This window comes from Ranitomeya imitator, chromosome 3 (genome assembly GCF_032444005.1).
Source record: "Ranitomeya imitator isolate aRanImi1 chromosome 3, aRanImi1.pri, whole genome shotgun sequence".
NCBI lineage: Eukaryota > Metazoa > Chordata > Amphibia > Anura > Dendrobatidae > Ranitomeya > Ranitomeya imitator.
The window spans coordinates 151,958,365-151,973,817 of record NC_091284.1 but is presented as its reverse complement, the minus strand read 5'-3'; the positions used below and the strand labels follow the sequence as shown (position 1 = coordinate 151,973,817).

The window sequence follows — 15,453 nt, the reverse complement described above, 5'->3', positions numbered from 1 at the left end:
CATTAAAGGGAATCTATCATCCTGTCACCAAGTTTTTGCTGTGACATCTGAGAGCAGCATGATATAAAGAAAGAAACCCCGATTCCAGTGATGTATCATATCGCAAGGTCAGTTTTGCAATATAATGAACATTGTAAATAAAAAACCCAATACACAATTGTGAAATTGCACTTTTGTTGCAATTTCAACACACTTGGAATTGTTTTCCCTCTTTCCGTGCATCACATGATAAAAAGAATGGTGTCCCGCAAAAAACAAACCATCATATGGCTCTATTGACTCAAATATCTAAATGTTATGGCTCTTGGAAGATAGGGAGGAAAAAACAAAATTGAAAAAATGTAAAATGGCCACAGCTTGACAGTTAGTTTTTTTTTCTCCTTCTTTGTTTTCTTATTTGTAAGTGTGCAATATTGCACATAGGCAAAATGGTATTGCCAAAAAACAACTTGATGTAGCTAGGACACCAAAACATATTATTATTTATTTTTAGAGCACCATTGATTCCATGAGAAGTGGTTATATACAGAACACAAAATTAAATACAGTGCACAAACTAACAATAATACAAAAATCTGAACTCATCATCTTTCCTCCATCCCACAAATCTTCCTTACTTGACCTATCTATCGCAGTCAATGACATCATGCTTTCCCCTGTACCCGAAGTCCGCTGCCTCGGAGTAACCTTCGACTCTGCCCTGTCCTTCAAACCACACATCCAAGCTCTTTCCACCTCCTGTCGCCTCAAGCTCAAAAATATCTTCAGGATCCGTCCTTTCCTCAACCCCCAATCTACTAAAATGCTTGTGCACGCCCTCATCATTTCCCGCCTTGACTACTGCAACATCCTTTTCTGTGGCCTCCCTGCTAACACCCTTGCACCTCTCCAGTCCATCCTTAACTCTGCTGCCCGACTAATCCATCTCTCTCCTCGCTACTCCTCCGCTTCCCCCCTCTGCAAATCTCTTTACTGGCTCCCATTCCCTCAGTGTATCCAGTTTAAATTGCTAATACTGACCTATCTCTGAACTAATCTCTCGATATCTTCCCTCACGTGACCTCCGGTCCTCCCAAGACCTCCTTCTCTCCTCCACACTTATTCGCTCTTCATCCAATCGCCTCCAAGACTTCTCCCGAATATCCCCCATCCTCTGGAACTCTCTGCCCCAACACGTCCGACTATCAACCACAGTCGGATCCTTCAGACGGAACCTGAAAACTCATCTCTTCAGGAAAGCCTACAGCCTGCACTGACACCGCTGCTGCCTCATCACTATCGAAGCTACCGCCTCACCAACACCGGAGCTACCGCCTCACCAACACCGGAGCTACTGCCTCACCAACACCGGAGCTCCTGCAACCCTCAACCTACTGTCTCCTTCCCCATAATCCTGTAGAATGTAAGCCCGCAAGGGCAGGGTCCTCGCCCCTCTGTATCAGTCCGTCATTGTTAGTTTGTTTACTGTATGTGATATTTGTAACTTGTATGTAACCCCTTCTCATGTACAGCACCATGGAATCAATGGTGCTATATAAATAAATAATAATAATAATAATAATAAACTGGTACATAAAAGAGAGAGCCCTGCCCTCGTGTCCAAACAATTAGACTACATAAATAGTTTGAAGAGTATGAAAACCATATGTAGAGGATAGCTAACAATGAGGCCAACAATGGATGCACTTCTTATGTATGGATGGATATTGGTTACCACATATATATTTTTCAATATTTGCATGTGTATTATGCTTTACTCTTGGAGTGTTCTATAACTGCTTTTTTATTATTATTATTACTCATTTTTATAGCGCCATTTATTCCATGACCCTTTACATGTGAAAAAAGGGGCATACATAGACAAGTACAATAAACATGAGCAATACGAGGCACATGCAAGCACAGAAAGAGAAAAGACCCTGCCCGCGAGGGCTCACAGTCTACAGGGGATGGGTAATGATACACTAGGCGAGGGTAGAGCTGGTCGTGTGGTGGTTCAGTAGACTGAGGATGACTGCAAGTTGTAGGCTTGTCTTCAGGTGAGTCTTCAGGTTCCTTTTGAAAGTTTCCGTGGTAGGCGAAAGTCTGATGTGTTGGGGTAGAGAATTTCAGAGTAAGGGGAAAGAACGGGAGAAGTCTTGTATGCGGTTCTGGGAAGAAGAGATAAGAGAGGAGTAGAGAAGGAGATCTTGTGAGGATCGGAGGTTGCATGTAGGTAAGTACCGGGAGACGAGCTCACAGATGCATCGAGGAGACAGGTTGTGGATGGCTTTGTATGTCATAGTTAGGGTTTTGAAATGGAGCCTCTGGACAATAGGAAGCCAGTAAAGGGCTTGGCAGAGAGGAGAGGCTGGGGAATAACGGGGAGACAGGTGGATTAGTCGGGCAGCAGAGTTTAGGATAGATTGGAGTGGTGCAAGAGTGCTAGAGGGGAGGCCAGAGAGTAGGAGGTTGCAATAGTCAAGGCAGGAGATGATGAGTGCGCGCACAAGCATTTTTGCAGTTTCTTGGTCAAGGAATGAACAGATCCGGGAAATGTTTTTGAGTTGGAGTTCGCAGGAGGAGGCAATGGCTTGGATATGTGGCTTGAAAGGGAGGGCAGAGTCGAGGATCACCCCGAGGCACCGAGCATGCGGGACTGGGAAAAGTGAGCAGCCATTGACATTGATGGATAGGTCTGGTGGAGGGATAGAGTGAGATGGGGGAAAGATGATGAATTCTGTTTTGTCCATGTTCAGTTTTAGAAAGCTTTTATTGTAGTTAAATATTTGCTTGAATACTGTCATATTTTAACTTTGTAAAACTGCAGTTGTCAAATTAATTAACAGCAAGTTAACTTTTTCCAGTGTCACTAAAATTACATATCAGATATAATAATAGCCTTTTTTCCATCAAAAACAGGGCAAATTCTTGAGTCCATCGATCAAGAAGGATTAATAAATAACACATTAACCTACTTTGCTTCTGACCATGGTGGATACTTGGAAGGAATGGAAGGAAGTCCTCACCTTAAAGGCAGCAATGGGATTTACAGAGGTAAAAAACGCCACCCAAACATTTTTTGTATAAATTGTGTTTTCTAACATTCTCATTTAGACCTCTATCTTTAAGGCTAGGTTCACATTGCGCTAGGTGAGTCCGTCTAGCGGACACGTTTTTAAGTACTGAAAACGCAATATAACGCACATACTAACGCGCCCATAGACTTGCATTGTCTGACGCATCGTGACGCATGCCAAAATTGGTATGCGTTTGTCACATAACGTTTTTTTCTGACGGACCTTGGAACGCGGCTTGCAGCGTTTTCGGGTCCGGCCAAGCTAACGCAATACTAACGGAAGCATTCATTCTGCCATAGAAGGCTGTGGCAAACGCAGTCTGACGCAAATCATGAAAATTTTCCAAATAGAACCACACGTTTTAATAGCGTTTGAAGGTGGTCCTTGTGGTCATGTGTCAGGAAATGTGATTTCAGCCAAAGGAGGAATATCCCACCCACACATTTTTCCTGCACGTGACAGAGTCTAGCAAGAGATCACAGGAAATGTAAGTACATTTCTATATATTATATATCTCTGTATACAACATGGAAGTCTGTAATGTCCGTCGGATGTGTGTGTACTAAAAATGTATTGCTTTGTTGCACACAGATGTCGGATACTGATGTCAGCAGCAGCAGCAGCGTGTCTGCGGTGTTTTCTTCGCAATTGGTAGGCTTGCACTTTAAAAAACCACAATAATGTTGTGTGAAACTCCATTGTATTGAGCTAAGCACGTTTATAAAAATCATGTTTTTATAGGAGTCTTCTGAGCCCGAGGATGCTAGACCCCCCCAAAAAGACAGGCAAAAACCACAAAGGTACAGTTAGGTCCATATATATTTGGACAGAGGCAACATTTTTCTAATTTTGGTTATAGACATTACCACAATGAATTATAAACAAAACCATTCAGATGCAGCTGAAGTTCAGACTTTCAGCTTTCATTTGAGGGTATCCACATTAAAATTGGATGAAGGGTTTAGGAGTTTCAGCTCCTTAACATGTGCAACCCTGTTTTTAAAGGGACCAAAAGTAATTGGACAGATTAAATAATTTTAAATAAAATGTTCATTTTTAGTACTTGGTTGAAAACCCTTTGTTGGCAATGACTGCCTGAAGTCTTGAACTCATGGACATCACCAGACGCTGTGTTTCCTTCTTTTTGATGCTCTGCCAGGCCTTCACTGCGGTGGTTTTCAGTTGCTGTTTGTTTGTGGGCCTTTCTGTCTGAAGTTTAGTATTTAACAAGTGAAATGCATGCTCAATTGGGTTGAGATCAGGTGACTGACTTGGCCATTCTAGAATATTCCACTTCTTTGCTTTAATAAACTCCTGGTTGCTTTGGCTTTATGTTTTGGGTTATTGTCCATCTGCAATATGAAACGACGACCAATCAGTTTGGCTGCATTTGGCTGGATCTGAGGACACAGTTTGTCTCTGAATACCTCAGAATTCATTCGGCTGCTTCTGTCCTGTGTCACATCATCAATAAACACTAGTGACCCAGTGCCACTGGCAGCCATGCATGCCCAAGCCATCACACTGCCTCCGCCGTGTTTTACAGATGATGTGGTATGCTTTGGATCATGAGCTGTACCATGCCTTCGCCATACTTTTCTCTTTCCATCATTCTGGTAGAGGTTGATCTTGGTTTCATCTGTCCAAAGAATGTTCTTCCAGAACTGTGCTGGCTTTTTTAGATGTTTTTTAGCAAAGTCTAGTCTAGCCTTTTTATTTTTGATGCTTAAGAGTGGATTGCACCGTGCAGTGAACCCTCTGTATTTACCTTCATGCAATCTTCTCTTTATGGTAGATTTGGATATTGATACGCCGACCTCCTGGAGAGTGTTGTTCACTTGGTTGGTTGTTGTGAAGGGGTTTCTCTTCACCATGGAGATTATTCTGCGATCATCCACCACTGTTGTCTGCCGTGGGCGCCCAGGTCTTTTTGCATTGATGAGTTCACCAGTGCTTTCTTTCTTTCTCAGGATGTACCAAACTGTAGATTTTGCCACTCCTAATATTGTAGCAATTTCTCGGATGGGTTTTTTCTGTTTTCGTAGCTTAAGGATGGCTTGTTTAACCTGCATGGAAAGCTCCTTTGACCGCATGTTTACTTCACAGCAAAACCTTCCAAATGCAAGCACCACACCTCAAATCAACTACAGGCCTTTTATCTGCTTAATTGAGAATGACATAATGAAGGAATTGCCCACACCTGTCCATGAAATAGCCTTGGAGTCAATTGTCCAATTACTTTTGGTCCCTTTAAAAACAGGGTGGCACATGTTAAGGAGCTGAAACTCCTAAACCCTTCTTCCAATTTTAATGTGGATACCCTCAAATGAAAGCTGAAAGTCTGAACTTCAACTGCATCTGAATTGTTTTGTTTAAAATTCATTGTGGTAATGTCTATAACCAAAATTACAAAAATGTTATCTCTGTCCAAATATATATGGACCTAACTGTACATGGCACACATTTTACATTTTTCAGGCATAAATCCAATTAATGTAATTTTTTTTTTCATTTTACATATACAATAGGTTGTGGCACACGGAGGACACAAGAGAAAGAAGGTTCCTAGTTGTCTGTCGTCGCCACAACTGCCAGTGGTAAATATAAAACTAGAAATTTTCTATCCAATATTTATCAACAATCTATCTATTCACTTTCTATGTACTATATCTATAAACTATCCACTATCTATCGCTCTATCTATGTATCTATCTATCGCTCTATGTATCTATCTATCTATCGCTATATCTATGTATCTATCTATCTATCTATATCTATGTATCTATCTATCTCTATATCTATGTATCTATCTCTCTATATCTATGTATCTATCTATCGCTATATCTATGTATCTATCTACCTATCTATCTCTGTATCTATGAATATGGCCATCCAGTGAAATTGACCCTTTCAACATAACGTTTTGTGTTTACATAGTCCAAGTCAGCGACCAAAAAAAAAAGGATTGTCGTTGACGAAGAGCCATTGACTATTCACAACGAGACACTGATCAACCTTGTGGAAGCCAACCCCTCCATATGGGACCAGAGCGACAGCTCCCACCATGACATCGTGAAGAACCGCAAGTTGTGGGATCAAATTTTCTGTCACTTCGATCCCCGATACATGGAGAAGTCGACAACCTCAAAGAAAAAAATTGGTAAATATTGGTGACGTTACATTGCAAAATGTGAAAAAATAAAAATAAATTTTTCTATCCTATCTACCTATCCACTTGTTGTCTGCTATCTATCTCTCAATTCTCAACTATCTATACACTATTTCTAAACTATTTCTCTATTATCTATCTAATAACTACTATCTAACAACTATCTATTATCTATATATCAACTATCGTAACAAACTATCAACAATTTTTCTACTATTATATCTTCAAACTATCTATCTACTGTTTATATAACTTATTGTTTTTTGTTTTTTTTTATTTAATGCCGATGCTGTCCATACCCGTTGGAAGTCCATACGCGATCGCTTTGTCCGTGACTACCGCAACAGTCAAAATGCACCAAGCGGATCAGGTGGCAAACGGGTGACCCCGTATGTGCATTACGACCAATTGCTCTTTCTTCAAAAAACATTGTCTCAGCGCTCGTAAGTACAAATAGGTCTGTGTGCGAGACAAAATTGTTGAAAGGAAAATAAATTTTTTTTGGGGGGGTTTTACAGCACGATATGCAGTACCGCTGCGCCTAGACCGGCAGAGGAACTGGAGCCTTCTCCAGTGGAACCAACCCAACCTGAAGATGTGTCTGGCATCAGCGAGCCTCGATCTGTGGAGAGAAGCACTGTTGCTGCTGGTGTGAGTGCCCGGTTGCAATCACAGCGTGGACGCAAGCGAGCATTACAAAAAGATGAAGCTGATGCCATTATCGTCGATGGACTCCAACGGGTAGAGGACATGTGTCGCAGTGAACTCAAAGACCTGAGGCGGGAAATTACCGACCTGCAATCCCGCGAGTCTGTATACTCTGCTAATGAGTGGAAGCTACTATTTTTGTCCTATGTGCCTGTCGCTCAAAATATCCCGGCACATAGAAACCTTATGTTTAGGCAAAGACTGAACGACCTTCTTGAGGAATTTGTGGGCCCCCAGGAACCCGCTCCATCGGGAACAAGAAGAATGGACATGCCGGCCTACAACCTTCAATATAGAGGCCGGGGTGAAACGAGCATGGAACATCATAGACCAAGTAGCAGTCCATCATACAGTTGGGCAGACAATACGCCCGTTCAGTACCAAAGTCTATAGTGCTGTTCACTGTCCCCAGCCAGGTGCAATTACTGCGTTGCAAGTTTTTTTTTGTTGTTTTTTTTGTAACACCCAATTTCTATTTTAGTTTTTTTCATCCTTATCGGATATCATATGTTAAACCTGTCTACCAACAGTTTGTTGGAAAAAATCCATAAACATTTAGTAAACTGTTAAAATTTAAGATTCTTGTATGACTAACTTTTAACACAACATAATAACATGAAGGTAACTTTTTAGACGACATAAGGTTGTGGGAAATAAAACAAACAATAAAAGCAACACACATTTCAGCAAAACATCAGGATACAACTTAAGACTTTACAATATTTTCACACGTGTCTCTCTTACCATGGAACATGGCCTTCATGTGTGAAGTAATGTGCAAATTGATCACAAATCCTCATTATTTGTGCTGTAGACCGAACAGCAGTCGATTCAATGCTAATGAGGTTCGACTCACAATCATCGGGGTCTACCACCTGGGGTTCATGTCTCACCACAAAATTATGCAGACAGATGCATGCCTTCACAACACGGTCCACATTTTCTGGTTGCAGTTGCATGCAGGTTAGTAAAATCCGCCATTTTAATGTCAAAATCCCAAAGGCACACTCCATATAACGTCTTGCCCGGCTCAAGCGATAATTAAAAATGCGCCTGGTGGAGTCTAGACTACGGCTTAAGTACGGCTTGAGGAGATTTTGTCCGAGTTGGAATGCCTCATCACCAACTAAAACAAAGGGCAGACTTGGGTCTTTGGTCCCCGGTAGAGGTCGTGATGAGGGTATGTTAAAATTTTGGCTATACAAACATCGGCCCATGTTGGAGTCTCTGAAGACTCTGGAATCGTTAGTCCGGCCATAAGCACCAATATCCACAGCAACAAAACGGTACCTTGCATCCGCAATAGCCATCAAAACAATAGAAAAGTATTTTTTATAGTTGTAGTATAGCGAGCCACTATGCGCTGGTTTCTGAATCCGAATGTGCTTGCCGTCCACGGCACCAATGCAATTGGGGAAATTAGCCACATCCTCGAACTGTTGGGAAATCGATAGCCACATTTCTGATGTTGGTGTTGGTAGCACAAGTGGTTGCAAGTTGTTCCAAATGGCATCACAAGTTTCCCGTACCAGTTGGCAAATTGTTGACTTCCCAAGTCTAAATTGATAATGCAGTGACGCAAAAGATTCTCCGGTAGCCAGATATCTGTCGGCATTCAAAAAGAAAAAAAAAATAGGATTTTAAAGATCAACTAAAAGGCTAATTACAATAGAATATACAATTGCTAAATGAACATTATGCCACACGATACCGAGATCTAGTCTTTGTCAATAGAATGATAAAAAAAATGTATAATTACCTCACAGTCACTACTAAACGTTGCTCCGCACAGATGCTTTCACGGAAAGTGCTGCGATGATGATGTATCTCATCCTTCACATGTGAGAGCAGAACATCAAAGGTCTCAATGGACATCCGTAGATAGCATTGGAATTTGAAGGGATGATCCCGAAGCTGAACATACAGGGTGTGAAAGGCACCATATGTATTCCGCAAGAAATTCACTTCGTGGATCCAATATCTCCTTTGCGAACTACGCTTTCTCTGCCGAAGTCGCAACCGCATCAAGCGAAAACTAACGAGCTCAGACACAAACATCTTGCTAGCAGAAGTTCACTCAATGCTTTCAAAATGGAGAATGAGTCTGCACCCACACCCGACAATGACAAAAGGGAAAAAAAAAAAAAAGGACAACTTTATTGACAGTGACAAACGCAGACAAACGGATACTTCATAACGGACATCCAAATGAAAAAACGCGATCACATGCGTTAACGCAAGCGTTACCGTGACGACGATTTTAAACAAATTTTGGCTCCTTTTCGGTACATGCGTTTAACGAATCCGTTTAAAGCCATGTACTTGACGCAATGTGAACCTAGCCTAAATGCAGGACCAGTTGTAGACAAAAAATCAGCAGGTCCTCCTTTAAGAATCTACATTGTGTTTACATTTATCATCATAATGGGTAGTGTGAGACCATAGTATTAAACACTGTATGGCAAACATACAGGATTTTTAGAAAATTTAGCAGACATGCACTCATAACCTCTACAACACTGCCATACCTCCAACATTGAAAGATAGGAAAGAGGGAAATGCACTGCACAATGCATAGGGAGCAGCAATTTTTCTTACACTATGCTACTCCCTTAATCTTACCTAGCTCTTTATATATGCTCACACAGAAATAAAGGCACATATGAATCACTTGACTGTCCTCATACAGCACAATATCTCTTTCAAAGCCACAAACAGCATAATGCTCAGTGTTCCCCACACAATATGATGTTCCACAGTGCCCCTGTAAGGAGGTGGCAGGGACCTTCGGTTGCTCCCTCTCTCCTCCCCTGTATGTGGTCATTAATGTGTATTGTCCTGCGATGATCAAGTCTGGGGCATAAGTGTGTTCTCGTCTGGAACAGTGAGGACCCCGTTTGGGATATATGTCGATCCCCGTCTAGGACAGAAGAGGCCCTTGACTTTAGGGGAACAGAGCTGCTAGTGGACTGTTGGGCAGCAGTCACAGGGACTGCGTGTGTACCCCACAAGAGACTTGCAGCTCCTGGGATCTGCCTGGGAGTTACTCAGACTTCCAGGAGACTGGAATTTGTCTGGAGCTACTGCCTCTGCTGCTACCGCCATTGCTGGAGATAGGGACAGCTCAGGAATTGACCCTGTCTTCATCACCTTTATTAAATACAAGTTGCCACTGTTGGGCTCTACATCGTGTGACATGTGGTGCATCCATTCCAGCAGGATGTCTGAGGTAACCCACTGTGACCTGAGGCTGGGACTAGATCTGTCATTTAATGGGCAAGGGGCCGGGGTGCTCACTGACTGGGAGCTAGTGGACTCAGCTATTACTACCACCCTGTGCCACCATGTTACATTTTGGCGTAGTCGACGGGATTGAACCCAGCAGTCCTGAAACCATAAGACTGTCAGAGAAGGATCCAGGGTCTACAACGAGGGCGGGAGCAGTTGAGATGGCGTTCCCAGCACCTTTCCCCATTGGAACTGGAAGAGAGACTGACAGTGACTTTGAAACTGAGATTTATGATTTGCTGCCCGCTGTGAAAGAATTGAAAATTGCGGCTGACAGTGATGTGAAGATGTTGTCTGCCGTGAAAGAACTGAAGATGGCGGCTGACAGTGATGTTAAGATGTGGACTGCTGTGTAAGAGACAAAGATGGCGGTTACTGAATATTTAAAGATGGCACTGGCTGCTACTGAGAAGATGGTGGCCGTTGGTGCAAAAATGAGAGATGTTGCCACCTTTCGTGGGCATCATTGAGAAGATTTGGCACCAAAGGCAGGGGGTTGTGCCCTAAATGGGTGCAGGCGAAGAAGAAGTTCCCACCCGTACAGCAGAACCAAAGGAAATGGATGAGACAGCCAAGTGTGGTCCCGCCTATGAGCGGGTGGAGCCCAGAAGAGCAAGATGGAATGACAAGAAGAGAGACACCATTGCTGAATGAGTTAGGCTACTTTCACACTAGCGTTGTTTGGCATACGTCGCAATGCGTCGTTTTGGAGAAAAAATGCATCCTGCAAATGTGCCTGCAGGATGCGTTTTCTCTCCATAGACTTGCATTAGTGACTCATTGCGATGTATGGCCACACGTCGCATCCGTCGTGCGACGGATGCGTCGTGTATTGGCGGACCATCGGCACAAAAAAAAGTTACATGTAATTTTTTTGTGCGTCGAGTCCGCCATTTTTGACCGCGCATGCGCGACTGAAACTCCGCCCCCTCCTCCTCGGACATTACAATGGGGCAGCGGATGCGTTGAAAAACTGCATCCGCTGCCCCCGTTGTACCGACGCACGTTGTGAAAGAAATGAACATCGGGCCGACGCTAATGTGAAAGTAGCCTAACCTATCTGTGTGAAGCAGCTGATGAGGAAGATAATTGGGAGCTGTAGCGCCGCGGATGCACAGGACCCTGAGCCAGAGGGAGCAGTTGAGAAAGCGGAAGCGGTGGAAAGAAGGACCGTCATGGCTGTGATCCTGAGTTCATGCGGCCGCAGTGGAGGACAGTCGTAGCCAGATGCAGTCACAGTGAGTGCGACGCTTACCCTCACCCCAGTCCCCGCACCTGTTTTGCCTTGAGTACCGGATGCTGTGGTGGCCCCAGTGGTCTTCGACATCGAGGAGAGGCAGGCGCAGGAGGCGCAGTGTGTCCTGCGATTGCTTACAACAACTGCAGTTCCTACAGTGAGACAGAGGGAAGAGGGGCCCTTAAAGGAAACAGTGACCACAGACAGGTGACGGTAGCGGGAGGCTCCAAGTTTGATGAGCTGGCCATTGCCGAAGGAAAGAAGTAGGAGGAACAGTGATGAGTCATCCTCCAGTGGATCCTCATCCCACACCTACATCGTAGTGCAGGGTCCACATGCGACCCACTACAGTAACCCACGGCCATGTATTGACTGATGCGGCCTCTTTAAGGACAATGTTTGAGTAGTGCCGCTTGCACCTGTGAGGTAAGAGGGACTGTTCCATGTCCCTGAGAGGGAAGTGAGCCCTGCATGGCACCCAAGGACTAAGGTGTCAGGAGTGGCCATCGTGGTCTCAAATTAAGGACTGTGTTCATTTGTTTTTCCTCTCCTCCAAGTTTATTTGCATACATTTGTGCACCCCTTGATTGATCATGGGCCTGAGAACCCTATGAGGGATGACTGACAGGAACTGTGCATGCATGGGGCTGTTGCAAAGACTGCATTCTCTGAACCCTGAACTTTTTTTTACTTTGAACTAGCCCCCTGTTAAGCAGAGCACACGTATTTTTGCTGCTAAGCCCATGGTCTGGTCAAAGGGGGAGTGGGAGAGCTTAATCAGGAGGACCCGAGGATCGAGCCGGGTCAGGACTGTAGGATAAGCTAGCCATTGAGCCAGTATGACTGTTTTACCGGTCCCAGGAGCAAGGGGGCCAGGGAAGGCGGACCCATTTTGAGCTAGAGGTTGAGACTCTTTTCTTTGCCTTAACTGAAGTTTCTCACCTTGTTATTGATGTTCATCTATTTACTTTATTAACCCTGCAGGTGCCATCATGGTCGGGGATGACCACGTTTTAGGGGGAGGGGAGTAAGGAGGTGGCAGGGACCTTTGGTTGCTTCCTCTCACATGCCCTGTATGTGGTCATTAATGTGTATTGTCCTGCGATGTTTACTAGATGTGTTCATGTATGTGCTGTGTTTGATTTGACCACAGTTTTATTATTGTACCATATAATGAATGTAGCTTAGGGATACTAGGGGGATAACTGAGGAGGCTGGGCTAGCAGCTTCCAAGCAGACAGGAAGTCCCTGTCTGCAGATCAGAGCCCAGCCAGGCTTGGCCAAGGCAGGGTGTGTGTCCCCATCTGGGGCACAGGCGCGTCCCCGCTGGGGACAGAATGAGCCCTCGTCTGGGGCAAATATGCATCCCCATCTGGGACAGGAGAGACCCCATCTGGAGCATAAGTGTGTTCCCATTTGGAACAGTGAGAACCCCCATTTTGGGCAAATGTGCATCCCCATCTGGGACAGAAGAGACCCCCGTCTGGAGCGTAAGTGTGTTCCCATCAGGAACAGTGAGGACCCCCATTTGGGGTATATGTGGATCCCCGTCTGGGACAGAATGGACCCCCGGCTGGAGGGGAACAGAGCTGCCAATGGACTGTCGGGCAGCGGTCACAGGGACTGTGTGTGCCTCACAAGAGACTTTCAGCTCCTGGGATCTGCCTGGGAGTTACCCAACAGACTTGCAGCTCCTGGCATTTGTCTGAAGCTACTGCCTCTGCTGCTGCAGCCGTTGCTGGAGGTAGGGACAGCTCAGAAATTGTACCTTGTTTTCTTGATCACCTTTATTAAATACAAGCTGCCACTGTTGGGCCCTACAACGTGTGACATGTAGTGCATCCATTCCAGCAGGGAGAGGAACCAGATGTCTGGGGTAACCCACTGTGACCCGGGGCTGGGACTAGAACTGTCATTTCATGTGCAAGGGGCCGGGGTGCTCACTGACTGTGACCTGGTGGACTCGGATATGCCAATCCCCACTGCTACCTTGTTACATCCCCTAAACCAGCGGTTCTCAACCTGGGGGTCGCGACCCCGAGGGGGGTCGAACGACCAAAACACAGGGGTCGCCATCTCTCTCACCTCCCCATCCACCTTCCCCCGTATGCCTGGACTGCTAGCTTTACTCCCGGCATAGCTTTGGGATCCCCGCAGGAAAATGAATCGATCGCGCATCGGATCTAGGGAGATACCAACTTCCGACGTCCCCCCTTCTTGTTTGGTGCAGCCAGGACAGATCCGGAATCTGTGGCACGTATCTGGCAACGGAATCCAGGGATGCAGGAAGAACGCGGCTGCCGGCATCGGTAATCGGCTTGAAGGGCTGCGGAAGAGCACGCCATAAAGGAGCCGTTCGGTACCCAGCAGTGATCCGCCGCCATCACTGTGTTACAGTGTGCCCCTGGACAGACACCTCCCCCATCCCCTCCGGAGTAACAAGTAAGACTCCGAGTCCCAGACATTGGGAACCTACCAGTTATTTTTGTGGCTCAATAACTGGTCATTTAAAGCAGAATGTCCTATTTTATACTTTTATGCACTGACTGTGGGCTAGGGGGGAACTGGATGAATCTGGAGTGGACTCTGGAGGGAGGCTTTCTATGAAAAATGTGCCCAGGAGCTGAGGGATGGAGCTTGCTGACCCAGCTATAGGAAACCTAAAAGAAGTGACAAATGGAGAATTATCCCTGTAATAAGGAAGGATGTCTAATTAAGGGGGGGGGGACGCTCCACAATCCATAACATCGCATTACGTGTGTCCGGCGCCGGACACACGTAATGCGATGTTATGGATTGTGGAGCTGCCAAGAAGATTATAAAGATGAATTTCTGAGCATTCCTGAGGATGAAGAAGATAAGAAAAGATGTATAAGGATGCTATTCACTGCACCCACAAGGTAATGGCAGCAGCTTCATAGGGTCAAAGGGGGTGACAGGTGCGCTTTAAGCATGTGAATACGGCCCCCTGGTCATAGTAACAGGTGTGTAATAGAAAACAACACAGGGAATAGTAAATAATAGGAAACTTTAACAATCTCTTTAGACGCGACCATCTTTTATTTTTTTTTTTTAGGAAACCGTCTCATGACAATGAATCGTGTAGAAAATAAAATTACAGTTTTAAAGTAGCCACCAAAATTATTTTTTGGGTTGGGGGTCACCGCAACATGAGGAACTGTATTGCGGGGTCACGGCATTAGAAAGGTTGAGAACCACTGCCCTAAACACAGTATGATGTCCCCACAGAGCCCCATACAGTGTCACACATCGACACAGCCACCCTACACACAGTATCATGCTCCCAAAGTTCTTCCACACAATATTATAATAATAATAATTTAATAATAATTTTTATTTATATATTATGCCCCAAGTCATTCCCCATACATAGTATGTTGTCCCAACAGTCCCCCAATAGACTGTATAATGCCCAGAATGTCCCTCCACACAATGTGATGCGCTATCTGTATCCTGCCACACAGTATGATACCACTATAGACTCCCCACAAACAGTAAAATGTATCCACTGTGCCCACCACGCACAGTATGATATCATCACATTATCTCACATACAGTATGATGCCCTCAGTGTCACATACACATACAGTATGATGCCCCCAGCAGCCTCCTACACTTGTTATTATACTCCAGGATGCTCTAAAGATAGTATCATGTCAGAAGGTCCTTAGAGGTCCTTCAGCCTCTACCCAAACTGACTGCTGGCTCCCTACTCCACCATTAGATTCAAATGTATCTGAATCCAGTGGACAGATACATTTTCAGATGCAGACTGAAGGCACAGTGTGATAAGCAGCTGCCTGCCTACTTATTTAATGTGTGGGTAACAGAATAGAAGCATATGAATTACTTTGTGGATAAGGGCCCTGTGCAAGTGCCCAAAATTTCTCTCTCAACATTAGCCCTGTTTTAAATGGTTATTCTCATATTGTATAGACAGCTAGAAATTGCTTTTTCTATCTTGCAACATT

The 15,453-nt window shown here is 44.6% G+C and overlaps 1 protein-coding gene across 1 annotated transcript in view; it reads left to right on the top strand.

Annotated features, from left to right (window-relative positions):
* LOC138671967 (arylsulfatase H-like) overlaps nt 1–15,453 on the top strand; it is a 130,234-nt gene that overhangs the window by 93,902 nt on the left and 20,879 nt on the right. The window contains exon 7 of the mRNA XM_069760072.1: nt 2,902–3,036. Coding sequence (XP_069616173.1) covers nt 2,902–3,036 — 135 coding nt within the window. The remainder of the gene's footprint in view (nt 1–2,901; nt 3,037–15,453) is intronic.